General features: G+C 38.7%; 1 protein-coding gene across 4 annotated transcripts in view; it reads right to left on the bottom strand.

The window, feature by feature from the left end:
- TRAPPC9 (trafficking protein particle complex 9) overlaps window positions 1-12,201 on the bottom strand; it is a 456,935-nt gene that overhangs the window by 424,459 nt on the left and 20,275 nt on the right. For all 4 annotated transcript variants that reach the window (XM_029959343.1, XM_029959344.1, XM_029959341.1 and 1 more), the window contains 3 exons: window positions 11,909-12,034; window positions 6,976-7,192; window positions 4,664-4,807 (listed from right to left, as the gene is read on the bottom strand). In XM_029959343.1, coding sequence (XP_029815203.1) covers window positions 4,664-4,807; window positions 6,976-7,192; window positions 11,909-12,034 — 487 coding nt within the window. The remainder of the gene's footprint in view (window positions 1-4,663; window positions 4,808-6,975; window positions 7,193-11,908; window positions 12,035-12,201) is intronic.

Raw genomic sequence — 12,201 nt, 5'->3', positions numbered from 1 at the left:
TCTCAGCCACAAACAAATCCAAGCTGTCAAGGCATCAAGGGGGTCTGCCCAGCCAACACTTGACAAGTCCATCCCAACTCATCTAGAGGATGAAGGGAACTGAAACAGCACTCAGCAGAAATTTTGGCAGAAATTCTCTATTAGTTACAATGATCTCAGTACAGGTTGAGAACAAGTATCTTCTGGAAGCTGAGCTATTGTCCTCATGAGAAAACAGCCTGGAGCCAAACCTAAAAACCTCTGGGGTTTGCATGGCATGGATCAACATGTCCTAGGATTTTGAAGTGCCAGTAGGAATAGTCAGTACTGCAGTAGGGATAGAGTCCTGCCACCATGGAGTGTGGAATCACAGCAGTGAAATTTAGAAAACTAAGAATATTTCTTAAAATTCAACTCAAAACCTTTGAAAGGAACACAACCCTTTTTCTTTCATAGAGCTGTGTTTTTATCATCCACTGAGCAAGTGCAGCCATGCCAGGCAGTTGCTGTCTGATATAAACCATAAAAACTCCTGCCCAAGGAATTCTCTCAGCCACTCCAGGGTGTTTCCTGTACAAAGTCTTTCACTAAAGATTTCATGTCTTTCAGCAGAATCAGTGACTGTGGCCGGGGTGATGAGTATCCACTCTGGGAAAGACGTGCCTCTGTCACAGGGGTATTTGTAATGAAGCCCAGGATATCATTTTTAGCTTCCTAAGGCTAAAACAAATTTCTTTGTGACACCAGTAGAAAGATAAATAAGCTAAAATTGTTCAAAGTGTTATGCTTGGTGAGCTACCAAAAACCAGATCAGAAAAACTGGAACAAGTTTATCTGGCCTGCCAACCTGACAGGCGTTTTGTAGTCATGGCTGTGGAATGTGGCCTATTTATTTTTGGTCACTGCTGCTGCTGTAAAGGCTAAAGGCAAAGATCATCACAAGGATTCCAGGTTACATGATATCCACTATTCTGTGTCCTTCTGGTGCTGAAAGGTGAACATGTACGTACATGAGAGGCCACACAGTCGTTCTTCACACAGCCAACGTGGTTCTGTTTCTAAAGAGAGTCTTCCTGTTGATCTGGGGAACTTCATTCAGTGGAAAAGACATTTTGAGATACCAAAGACCTTGCTAACGGTGTAATGGTACCTGTGCTGACAACCCAGTTGGGTGAAGAAACACCTAAAGGGTCCCAAGAGAGCTCAGTCAGTCATGTTGGCTGCTTCCAAAACCAACAACCACGACGGAGAGAAGAAAAAAAACATGGAACATTGCATTTGTCTTGCCACCTTTGCCTGCTGACTGTCCAGGGTAAACAGGTAAAACTGGTGTCACAAGGTCGATGTGTACCTTCATTTTAGCTTCCACAATCCCAAAGTCTGGCCAAACTGCTTAGGAAACCAACCTCCCCCCTAAAGTCTGGTTACAGAGGATGCAGCTGGAACTAAAGTAGGGTCCAATTATACAAGAATCAACCACACACAGGAAGGACGGGAAGGCACACTAGGGTATTCCAGGAAGTACAGTTCTATCACCTACTGTCAACTCAAGAATAAAGACATCCAAGAACTCTGGTCAACAGGTGAAAAATTATTTCTTCATGTTTAATGAAGACTCATTATAGAGTCAGTAGTTGAATTAATTAAGTACCTGACAGACAGAGTAGCAGAGATCTTGGATGTGAAGGCTGTCACCTCACTAGAAGGCTGGAAAGAACTCAAGCACAAGGATCTCAAGATCTTAGCAGAGCTACACTGAGAAGCACTGGAAAGTGCACGTTATTTCACAGATAATAAAACAACCAAACTTTGAGTATCTTCAATGAACTGAACTAGCCCACAAAAAAAAAAAAAGAATGAAGCATTCCTAGTCTCATCCATGCTATGCCTGGTTGCCTCAGCACACCGAGATCTTTGCCACCAGAAGCAGGAATGACAGCTGGAAACCTGCTGAATGTCTGGAAGAATGTGAGCTGGCAGGGCGAGGGACGTGCTCCCTGTGAGTGGTTTCTGTGTGGACAGTCACATTTCCTTAGCAGCTCTTTCCAAACAGTTCTGTGGTTAGAGAGGCCCAAATAGATGAGTCAACTCAGAATCATTTGCACACAACACAAACCATGGTCCCTTTAAGCAGGATGAAAATTATCAGGAAAGATCCACAGTAAAATATTGGAGTTTTCCCCCAGTATGTGACCTTACCCAACTCAAATTCACTGAGCTGCACACAGTCTTGTTTCAAAAAGCATTATGCAAAAGACAGATTTAACAGCAAGCAACTTTGCAATTGCACATTTTAATTCTTATTTAAAGAAAGTGATTCTCAAGGGAAATGTTAACATTAAAACATAATGGCTTGAGATGAGAGGTTTAATGTAGAATTTGGTACCTCTTTTTGCTGAGCAGAATATTGCATTTTACATATTTATGTAACTAAATAGCTTTATTTTAAACCAGATTCTTAACTTCCATGTTGTTAAAACAGTGATGACATCTCTCATTTACTTGATGATACTTTTTATTTAGATTTGTCAGGCTGCATGGTTGCAGATTCAAGTAAATTCAAGTAAACACAGACAAAAGTTGAATTTTAAAATAAGCGTCATTCAATTAAAACATTAAATTTTGTTTTAAACACGAACCAGTTTTGACTATTCATTTATGTCCCGTGAATAGAAGCAAGAGCTTCTAACTAACCGATCTAGATTACATTGTAACAACTAAATCTCATCTGCTGAATTTCTACTTGAAGAATAAATCATTTTTTTCTGTTTTCTGAAGTCCCAGTAATCCAAATTCAACTGAACTAGAAAATGAATAGAATTAGATTAACAAACTAGAAAATATTCCTCTTCTGTGTCTAGAAGCAGCCAATCTTGAGAGAAAAATGGTTAGAAGATCGAGTTGCACTGCCACTGGAAATGTTTAGCTGGTAACTTCCTCTCAGTTTAAGACTTTTTACTTCTGTTTATTCTATTTTTAAAGATGATCTGCAAACTACCCAAACTTTAAATACAAGCATAGGATTTAGTGTATTATTAATAACAAGCTTTAAAAATATGAAGTTTATTTGAGAAACAACACATTCAAGTAAAAACCTAATTTTCAGAAGAGTGAGTCTTCCTCCACCTAGTAACTGGTAACTTGGCTGCTTTCTATGCAGCCCAGAAAAATAGTAAAATCGTAGCATTCTTGAACTCCAATGCCACTGGATTATTTCTGTTTCTTATTAAACCTTCAATTGGATAAGAAAACCTGAACATTTCAGTCATGTGATTATCAGAGAATACTGATTACAAAACCTTTTTAACAGTTAAGGGAAACAGTTCAGAGTAATAACATGATCCTATGTATTCAGTAGTCTTGCTTCTGTCCTTTACTACAATCCAAGATTAAACGGGGTTTGTTGGTTTATTTTTTCCTAATATTCAGATATTTTTTTAAAAAAACCTATGAATTTAAAGTAAGTTTCTATGCTAAATCAAATCCTTGCACAACATCAGGTTGGACTTGATGACCTTGAAGGTCTTTTGCAGCCTTAATGATTCCATGATCACACAATACCAATCTCAGAAGAATTACAAATAAAATGACAAGCCAGAAATATCAGGTCTCATGGAATTGGATGCTTTACTAACACATACAGTGTCTGAAGGCAAGAAACACACGAGTTGCTTCTCTGGAAGATTTCAAACCTTTTTAGGACTAAGAATTAGCAATATCATGCAGAGTGGAAGAGCTTAAAACCTTGCTTCTAGCCAAACTCTCCACACATATCAACTACAAATACTGGAAAATTTAAGAACCTTTTGACAGCAAATAAGACCTACAGACAAAAAGATCATTCATTCTAGTTTCTCAGTTCTTCTCCTTCTTCCACTACCGATTTGAGTCATCAAAAAGAGGGAATTAGGCAGGCAAATACCTAAAGTTTTTTTGCTGCAGGAGTCACCAAGGAGAGATATTTGGCCATAACTAAAGGAGAAAAGAAAAGAAAAAAAAATCCCTACATTTTTTCACTTTCATCCTTTTTATGGTGCACAAAGGAATAGCTGGAAAAAACGCATTTCTTACCTGGTTTACTGAGAAGCAAAAATAATTTTTAAAACCTTTCAGCACTCATTAAGCTCATTAGTCTCATTAAGCTGGCTGATAAACAAGTCAGTCTGAAATATTTTTTCCTAAGAAACATAATACAAACACAACAGTTGTCACTTTGGGCTTTGCCAGGTGATTCTGTAAATGCTGCACGGTCCTTTCCCCACAAAAGGGTCTTCATGCCCATCACTCCCATTTCTGAACATCCTCCACAGACACATTCATTCCACTGAAAAATTTATTAAATCCCATTAAAACTTACTGCTGAACTCATAAAAAATTTAAAGAAACTTAGAGAAACTTAAGCTCACTGTCCTGGTTAGAAACTGTTTAACTGAAGTCCATCACATTCAGCTTCTACAGGTTAGAAACACAGAATGATCTGGGCTGGAAGGGACCTTAAAGATCATCTTGTTCCAACTCTCTGTTGATTGATTGCCATCAACAACCCACCTCAGGCACACACAGAATTCCCCAAGTTCCATGCTCTCTGTTACTGCTCAAATTAGATATATTTCAAAACAGAGTCACGTTACCTGACTGTAGGACAGAAGGAAGTGCAAATATCTCCTTCTTTTGAAAGTCATACCTTGGTCAGAAAGGAAATCCAGCATGGTCTGGAGGAGGAAGGACAGATGCCTGACACACAGGGCAGGATTGCCCATCCTTCTGGAAGCGTAGACCAGCTCATGGAGCAAACGCATCTGCACCGCAGCCCACCCTCTGTGAGTGCCTGGCAAGGAAACATGTGTTTAATACTTTTTAAAGCCACAAGTCATCACAAACACACTGATTTCGGTTTTCTTCATAGACTAAGCAGTAATTTTATGACACTTAAAACAATTACCCAATGGAATCAGTAATTACAAAATCCAAATCTCATACTCGAAACAAAAATTGATTTGAGTTTGCCTGAATACCTAAACAGGAAATCAATTTTTGCCTTACAGGCTTGTTTATCAACTAATAAATGTACCATTAAAATTCAGAAAATGAAATTAACACTTTCCATGAAGGAAAAACCAAATGATACATAAAACCTGAGAAGTTCTATATTTTTTTTAAATTCTCTGGGCAAGAAATTCACTCCATACAGACACCTAATTTTTACTGAAATCATAAAATTACAGAATGGTTTGGGTTGGAAGGGGCTTTCAAGATCATCTCGTTCCAACCCCCCTGCCATGGGCAGGGACACCTTCCACTAGCCCAGGTTGCTCCAAGCCCCATCCAACCTGGCCTTGAACAATTCCAAGGATGAGGCATCCACAGTTTCTCTGGGCAACTGTTCCAGGGCCTCACCACCCTCCCAGGGAAGAATTTCTTCCTCATATTTAATCTAAACCTACTCTCTGTCAGTTTGAAGCCATTCCCCCTTGTCCTATCACCACATATCCTCGTGGGAAAAAAAAATCAAGTAATTTTTAATTCTCTTTAAAGATGAAGAAATAGATATTTCCTCTAAATGTTTTCCTGGCCAATAAAAGTCAGTAAAAAGCAATAAAACTTTAGAACATGATGCACATATCCTGATTTAGAGTCTTTAAAAATTAAGTTTCAGACTATGAATTATTTTCTATTTGCAAATTATCTGTGGTTACAATAAATAGATCATCATAATGTAACTTTTCCTTCAAACTGTTATATGCAGCACTCCTCATGAAACTTAACCTGCTTTTAGTAGTAAGTAAGAGCAGTAGTTTTTAAATAACAAATATTCCAAGATGTGGAATACTTCACAAACTTCTCAACAGCCTTCCTTCTAATATCACCCTTCAGCATTTGGCAAATTGCTCTAGGAATATTAACTGCAACCAAACCTGGAGAGTTTATATTTTGCACACAAGACTCTCATTATTTTCCATGTGTGAAATGTCCTTTCTATCAAGTAGCTCCTAATGTTTACAGTGATCCTTCCATGTGCCTCTAAAATTAGAGTCATTTTTGGGGTAAAAATCAGACAGAGCACTTCAACACAACTTAAAGGTGAGGTAAAAATGAAAGATAAACACCAATCTTGTCATTTTTTTTGCCTTTTTTAATCATCAATTCTTACAGAACTTTTACAGTCTCTTCTCCCAACACACTCCCATCCCAGGCCTCAGCACATTTTTCCCAGAACATTCCCTCTTCCTAGACTCTTTTTGTCTTTCTATCTAGTCTACTTGGCATTTTCTACCTTCTCTCACATATCATTTCAGAATGCAAGGTTTTGGGTTACATGGAAAGGTTTACTCAAAAGGAGTTCCCAAGCACCATATTAGCTGTCTCTGATCTAATTTGTGGGAAAATGTGACATATTTGACCCTACACACACAGGTGAAATTATATGTATGTATGTGTGTCTATATACAAAAATATGTAAAAGACTCTTTTTTCTTTCATTATAAGATCAAACAGCAACAAATATCAAAGGAAATACAATTTCTGATACAAAAGTTGGAGGTACTTTAATTGAAAAAATATTCCAAACTAAAATATGACCCTTTTTTTTTTTTTGTACTGAGAAGTGCACAATCAAAACAAAGACATTTCTGAAAAACATTAGAAATCAAATTTTCATAAATAAAACATAATTACTTGCTGAAAACAGAGGAACACATCAACACATTCAGCAGTGCCCCACGAAATCTGAAATTATTACAGAATCACAGAATATGCTGAGTTGGAAGGGACCCATCAGGACCATTGAGTCCAACTCTTAGCCCTGCACAAGAGTATTGAAACAAAGAAAAAGTGAAAGTACAGTGTTAAACAACTGCTGCAGTTAGCTTCAAACTAGCAAATAATTTTGGTTTGAAACATCAAAATATGAAATACGAAATCTCTCCAGGAAATCAGTTACAGGAAGCCAGTTGGGTGTCCTGCTACGGTGACCCACACTTTCCCAGAAGCACCTACCTTTGCTGAAATCCTGAGGATCCAGTGACAAGCTGTAGCCAGGGAGAGTCTCCAGCAGGAGTTTGTAGCAGGCCCTCCAGCCGGGCTCGGGGATGCTGGGGGCTGCACACTGCATGGCCGCGATGCGCTTGAAAAAAGCCGATTTCCGGTGAAAACCGATGCGCTCGTACAGCTCCGAGAGGATGCTGTACCGCTGGATCTTCTCCTCCTCTGAGAGCTGACATGGGGAGGGAAAAGAGAAAAAGACTGGGGTTTAATCTGAATTTTAACGTGTGCATCTGAGTTTAAGAAAAATAGCAGGAGGAAAGAAAAAAAAATGTAGGAGACGTCTCCAGCACTGCAGAAGGCCGGGGATTTTGCACATAGCCAGGCATGTGCTTCTACTGGCAGGAAAACTTAAGCCTGGTTCAACAACTAACAAAAACTGCAAAGATGGAGTTCTGCAGCAACTTATTTGTCAGTGGTACTACCAAGTAAACAGTCAAAACAGCCAGTAACAGCTAAACAGCTCCACATTGTATGGAAGATATTCAACAAGATATTCATGTGCATAAAAAGAACGCCAAAATATACTACTTCCAAAATTTATTGGTTTACTAAGTTAGATTTTCATCTCTTTAAGATTAAATCTAATCTTGAAATCTCAGGCTATGAAAGCATGAAATTTCTGTCTCGATTTTTACGTCTCTAATCTTGTAAACCACAAAACTTTCATTCCATGACACTGTACTGTGATTTTCACACTGTGAGACTGAATCATAGAATGGTTTGGGTTGGAAAGGACCTTGAAGACCATTTCATTCCAAACCCCTGCCCTGGGAAGGGACACCTTCCACTAGACCAGGTTTTTCAGAGCTCCATCCAAGCTGGCTTTGAACACTTCCAGGGATGGGGCAGCCACAGCTTTTCTGGGCAACCTGTGCCAGTGTCTCCTCATTGCCTTACTCGAAGCAAGTTTCAAAGGATATTAATGAGTCCAATGTGAGCTTTCTCAACAATGTAAAAAACAATGTTAAAGTAGTAAAACATCATAGGAGGATACAGACCCAGATTTCTTTGCTGAGTCAAGCAGTGGAAGAGGCTGCCCAGGGAAGCAGGGGAATCACCATCCCTGAAGGGATTAAGATGATGTGTAGATGTGGCATTCAGGGACATGGTGTAGTGCTGCACTCAGTAGTGCTGGGTTAATGGTTGGACCTGATGATCTGAGAGGTCTATTCCAACCTAAAGGATTCTATGATACATGTGCAGACTGGCAAATAGTGAGGTGGAATTTAGTTAAAGCTCCAATAGGCTTAAGGTTGAAACAAACTTGATAAGGAACAACCACCATGGGCTTCTTTAGCTCATCAATATATTGGCACAACCCCAGGCAACCATTCTTTTCCCCTTTGGTCTGAATGAGAACCTTGCTTTGGAATCAGACAGACAAGAACAAATTGCCACAGAAACTCTGGGTGATACCAAGTACTTCCAACTCTCCATCCCAGTAATCAGCAATGCAGGCCAATGCTGACACCTAGTGTACAGGACCAGGCAGGCACAACCAAAAGCAATAAAATGTATTTTAAATTACTCTAAAGCTGCTAACATGTTTTGCAAAGGCGTTTCAAATGACAAACTTCATCCAAAAATAGCACTAAGGGACAGAAATGGCGTTTCTGCAGCTCATTCTTCAAAACTGAAAGTATCAATCAGTGCATGTAACTTAGGAAACTTAAAGCCTTGGAGAGTCAAAGAAAGATGCAAATCACACTAGTGAGCTTTCATAGGAATAATCAGGTCTTAACTAAAAGCTTAAAAACATCTTTTAGTCACTTAAATTCTGATATAACTACAAAAATAGTCTGTTTTTAAAAGCCTCTTCTAATTTTGGACAGAGCGATATGAGAGACCTCAAAGAAGAGTTTTCAGAGGACACCATGAAATCTTCATCCTTCAGGACATGAAGAGACAGAAATACACCATCAAATCACTATGGAAAGTTCCAGACCATTTCTGAAGCCAAAGTTGTTATTTTCTTCAGAACTGACACAAGACAACATCTGATGCAGAAATATTGCCCATCCCTAAAAAAGACCAAGCCCTGTAACCAGAGCTGTAAAAAGGCAATTGCACCAAGGTGAGAACTTTCAGGAATCAATGCAGCTGGAAAGAACACAAGGCACAAAAAGAAAATATAGAACAATTTTTAACAAGTTTATCAGAGTTCCCAAAAGCAATCAATGGGAAAGAACAAGGGCTGTCAGATTAAAGTTACCTATTCCAGCAGAAACAAGCTGTTCCACCTTTTTTTTCCCCTCTCTCTTTTTTCCATTTATGCCATTTTTAAAAAGTCAGAACAATAAAAAAATATGGCAGCAGAGTTGGAAAGGGCACAACACATCATCATGAACTAAAGCAAAAAGAGCTTAAAAGAAACCCCTATCAAAAGCTATTCCTCAAATACAAATACTGTCAATGTTCACACACCTATAGAAACTAAATTCTTTAAGATGAGAAAAGACAGGGTCATGCTATTTAGGTAGACAGGAGCACTCACTAATCATTGGAACAACTATCAGAGAAGCCACAAATTCTCAGAAAGTTTTATTTTCATCATATCTGAGTAAGTTTTTAACACTGTTACCTGACTTGTTTGCTTAATGGTTGTCCCCAAAGTTACTCAAGTATTTTCTGCCATTTCAGGAAACTGTCTGTTCACCACCACAAAGACAGCAAAACTGCATTTTCCCTGAGCACAAACAGTTATTTGTCACTATGCAGGAATTAAAAACAAGAAAAGAAAGAAAAAAAAAGGAGAAAACCTCACACAGATATTCCAAGTAATTAGGGTGCAGCAGGCATTCTGCAAGGTAGGAATGGAGCATTCACAAACATCTTTCCTGACCTTACCAATTTATAAAAGCTTAATGCCTATAAAGTGGCTGCAGAACAGCCACCACCTGAAGCACAGCACCTTTTCTACCTGGTTGATTTTTCTTTAACTGTTACACCCAACCAAGTTACAGCTGCACCTGGAAAGGCTGGAGTTCTCTATCCAAGCAAGGGAGCCAGTTTTTTCACAGCCTTGTTTCAAGCCAGGCTTTCAAGAATGCAGCTTTTTATTTGTTTTTTAATTATTCCTTACTACATTAAAATTTTATAACCACACTTTCTTTGTAATTAGATTTTACAATTTATTCCTCATAACTGGATGCAAAGTTAAGTCTGATCACCCTGCAGCTCATCAGAAAACACCAATTACATAATATTACTAGACTGAGCAGGAGACTGAATTTATGGACAGAAACTAAGTCTTGCTGTTTATGATTCTTTCACTTTAACCTGTGAGGTGTTTTTGCTGCTGTTGAATATTGGTTGTGCTGATGTTCTACCTACCTGCAAGTGAAAAACACTGTCCTACAGCTTGTTTCCCTCAGGTATCACACGATGACTCCTCCTCTGAGTTAGACCAAATTATAAATATAACTACTATTTGCTTCCATGCTATATACTGTAAATCTTGAAGAGCTGTAAATATGATTTCCAGTCATACCTGTCTTTATGCAAGATACATTCCTCAGCCCTGGAAAGATTGTTACTCATACTTCACATAATAAAGCCAAGTTGCTCCCCAGCCACACAGAGGTCCCAGCCTGTACTGGTTTAGGTTGTACTGGTTTAGGTTGTACTGGTAGAAGGTTTACTGGCAAGATTTGATCAGGGCATGTGTTTCTTGCTGCCAAGCTTTGTCTTTGTGTATTCCTGGCAATACTTATCAGCTACTGAAGTGACTTATATACTTTGCCATTCACCAGGCGTTATTCTTTTCCTCTAATATAAAGTGGACATTGCAATGTGAGTGTGTCAGGGAGGAGAACAGGGGATTATCACCATGGCAGTAATTCCTTCCAGAAGAAAAACAACATAAAAACAATACTGGAGTTTGCAGGCCATGAGAATAACAGCACCAGAACAAGAAGAGAAAAATACTGCCCTAGAAGCTTACAGGAAAAGTACAGAGCTGCCAGCAAAAGACAGATTACAGAATTAGAGAGAAGGCCCTTGGCACTACAAGGATTACAGCAGTTAAGGTACTCTGTAAGAAAATTGATGATTTGTACGATAGCTTATCAATTAATTAATTTCTCATTTATGTTGAGTAAGAAAATTGACTCCAGAGAAAGGATTCTCTGCAAATGAAAGAAAGGTTTCTACCTCCCTCATAAATTTGTTGTCCCTTTCTGGGTTTAATAAGATCAATAGTGTGGACTTAAACTGCTCATCTTACCAAGATGTAATGAGCAAAAACCAAAAACCAGTTAGAAATCCAACTGCTCTTTATTAGTTCTCAACCACTGCAGTCTCTCTGTAACCAGTGACACCACCTTGAGACACTAACCAAGTGTTAGTCCTGTTGTGTTGTACTATTGAGCACTTTTCCCACAATTCTGGATACTGATTTTCTCCCTGAATTTCTTTCTGATTTGGCTTAATTAAGACTTTACACTACACAACAAAAATTCAATTGATTAACAGCACTAATCAGACCCTTCAGCTCACTCTGCAACAGGCCACTCCTGATTTGCTCACAGTTTCATTGAATGAGATGCAATCAAGAAAATTAAAAAGATCCCTTGCAGATCAATCCCAAGAAGCTGTTTTTCCCTGGTAGAACATCACAAGACAACAACAACGGGGTTTTTTTTTTTCCTTCACAACGGAGAATAACCAACAGAGTCTTTAATCTCAAACTAAGTCCTCATGTTTTCAGATGAACTCTGAATACCTTTTAAGCCAGACTCACAGACGTAAAAATCCTCAGATGTCAAGTCCTAGTGAGAAGGAGGGTGGTGAAACAGAAAATAAACTGCAGTCTCCTGAATCTAAATAACTTTCAGCATATTCTGTAAAATGAGAAGAGAAAAATAACCGGACTTTCCACACCAACCTGACGAAGGTTGATATAAACTGCATTTTGCAGAAATTCAGAGGCTTCCATGCTCCTCTTCTGTATTGCAAGGACTCTCACTGCCTTCACACAAGCTTCCAGTTCAATCACACCAGCATTCTTGTACTTGGAGAGGGAGAAAATTAAAATAATATTGAAGGATTGCACCTGTTAGGTTTTATAAGCATTTCTGCTCAGCACATAAATCAGCTGTCACATCTTCCAAACCCAGCAATTCCTTAATGCTAATGACTACACTGTTAAATTATCAACATATGCCCAAGTGAAAATTA

This window comes from Manacus vitellinus, unplaced genomic scaffold (assembly GCF_001715985.3).
Source record: "Manacus vitellinus isolate BGI_N305 unplaced genomic scaffold, ASM171598v3 scaffold_1_pilon, whole genome shotgun sequence".
Taxonomy (NCBI): Eukaryota; Metazoa; Chordata; class Aves; order Passeriformes; family Pipridae; genus Manacus; species Manacus vitellinus.
Note: the sequence above shows the minus strand (reverse complement) of the source record. Positions and strands in the feature narration are given on the sequence as shown.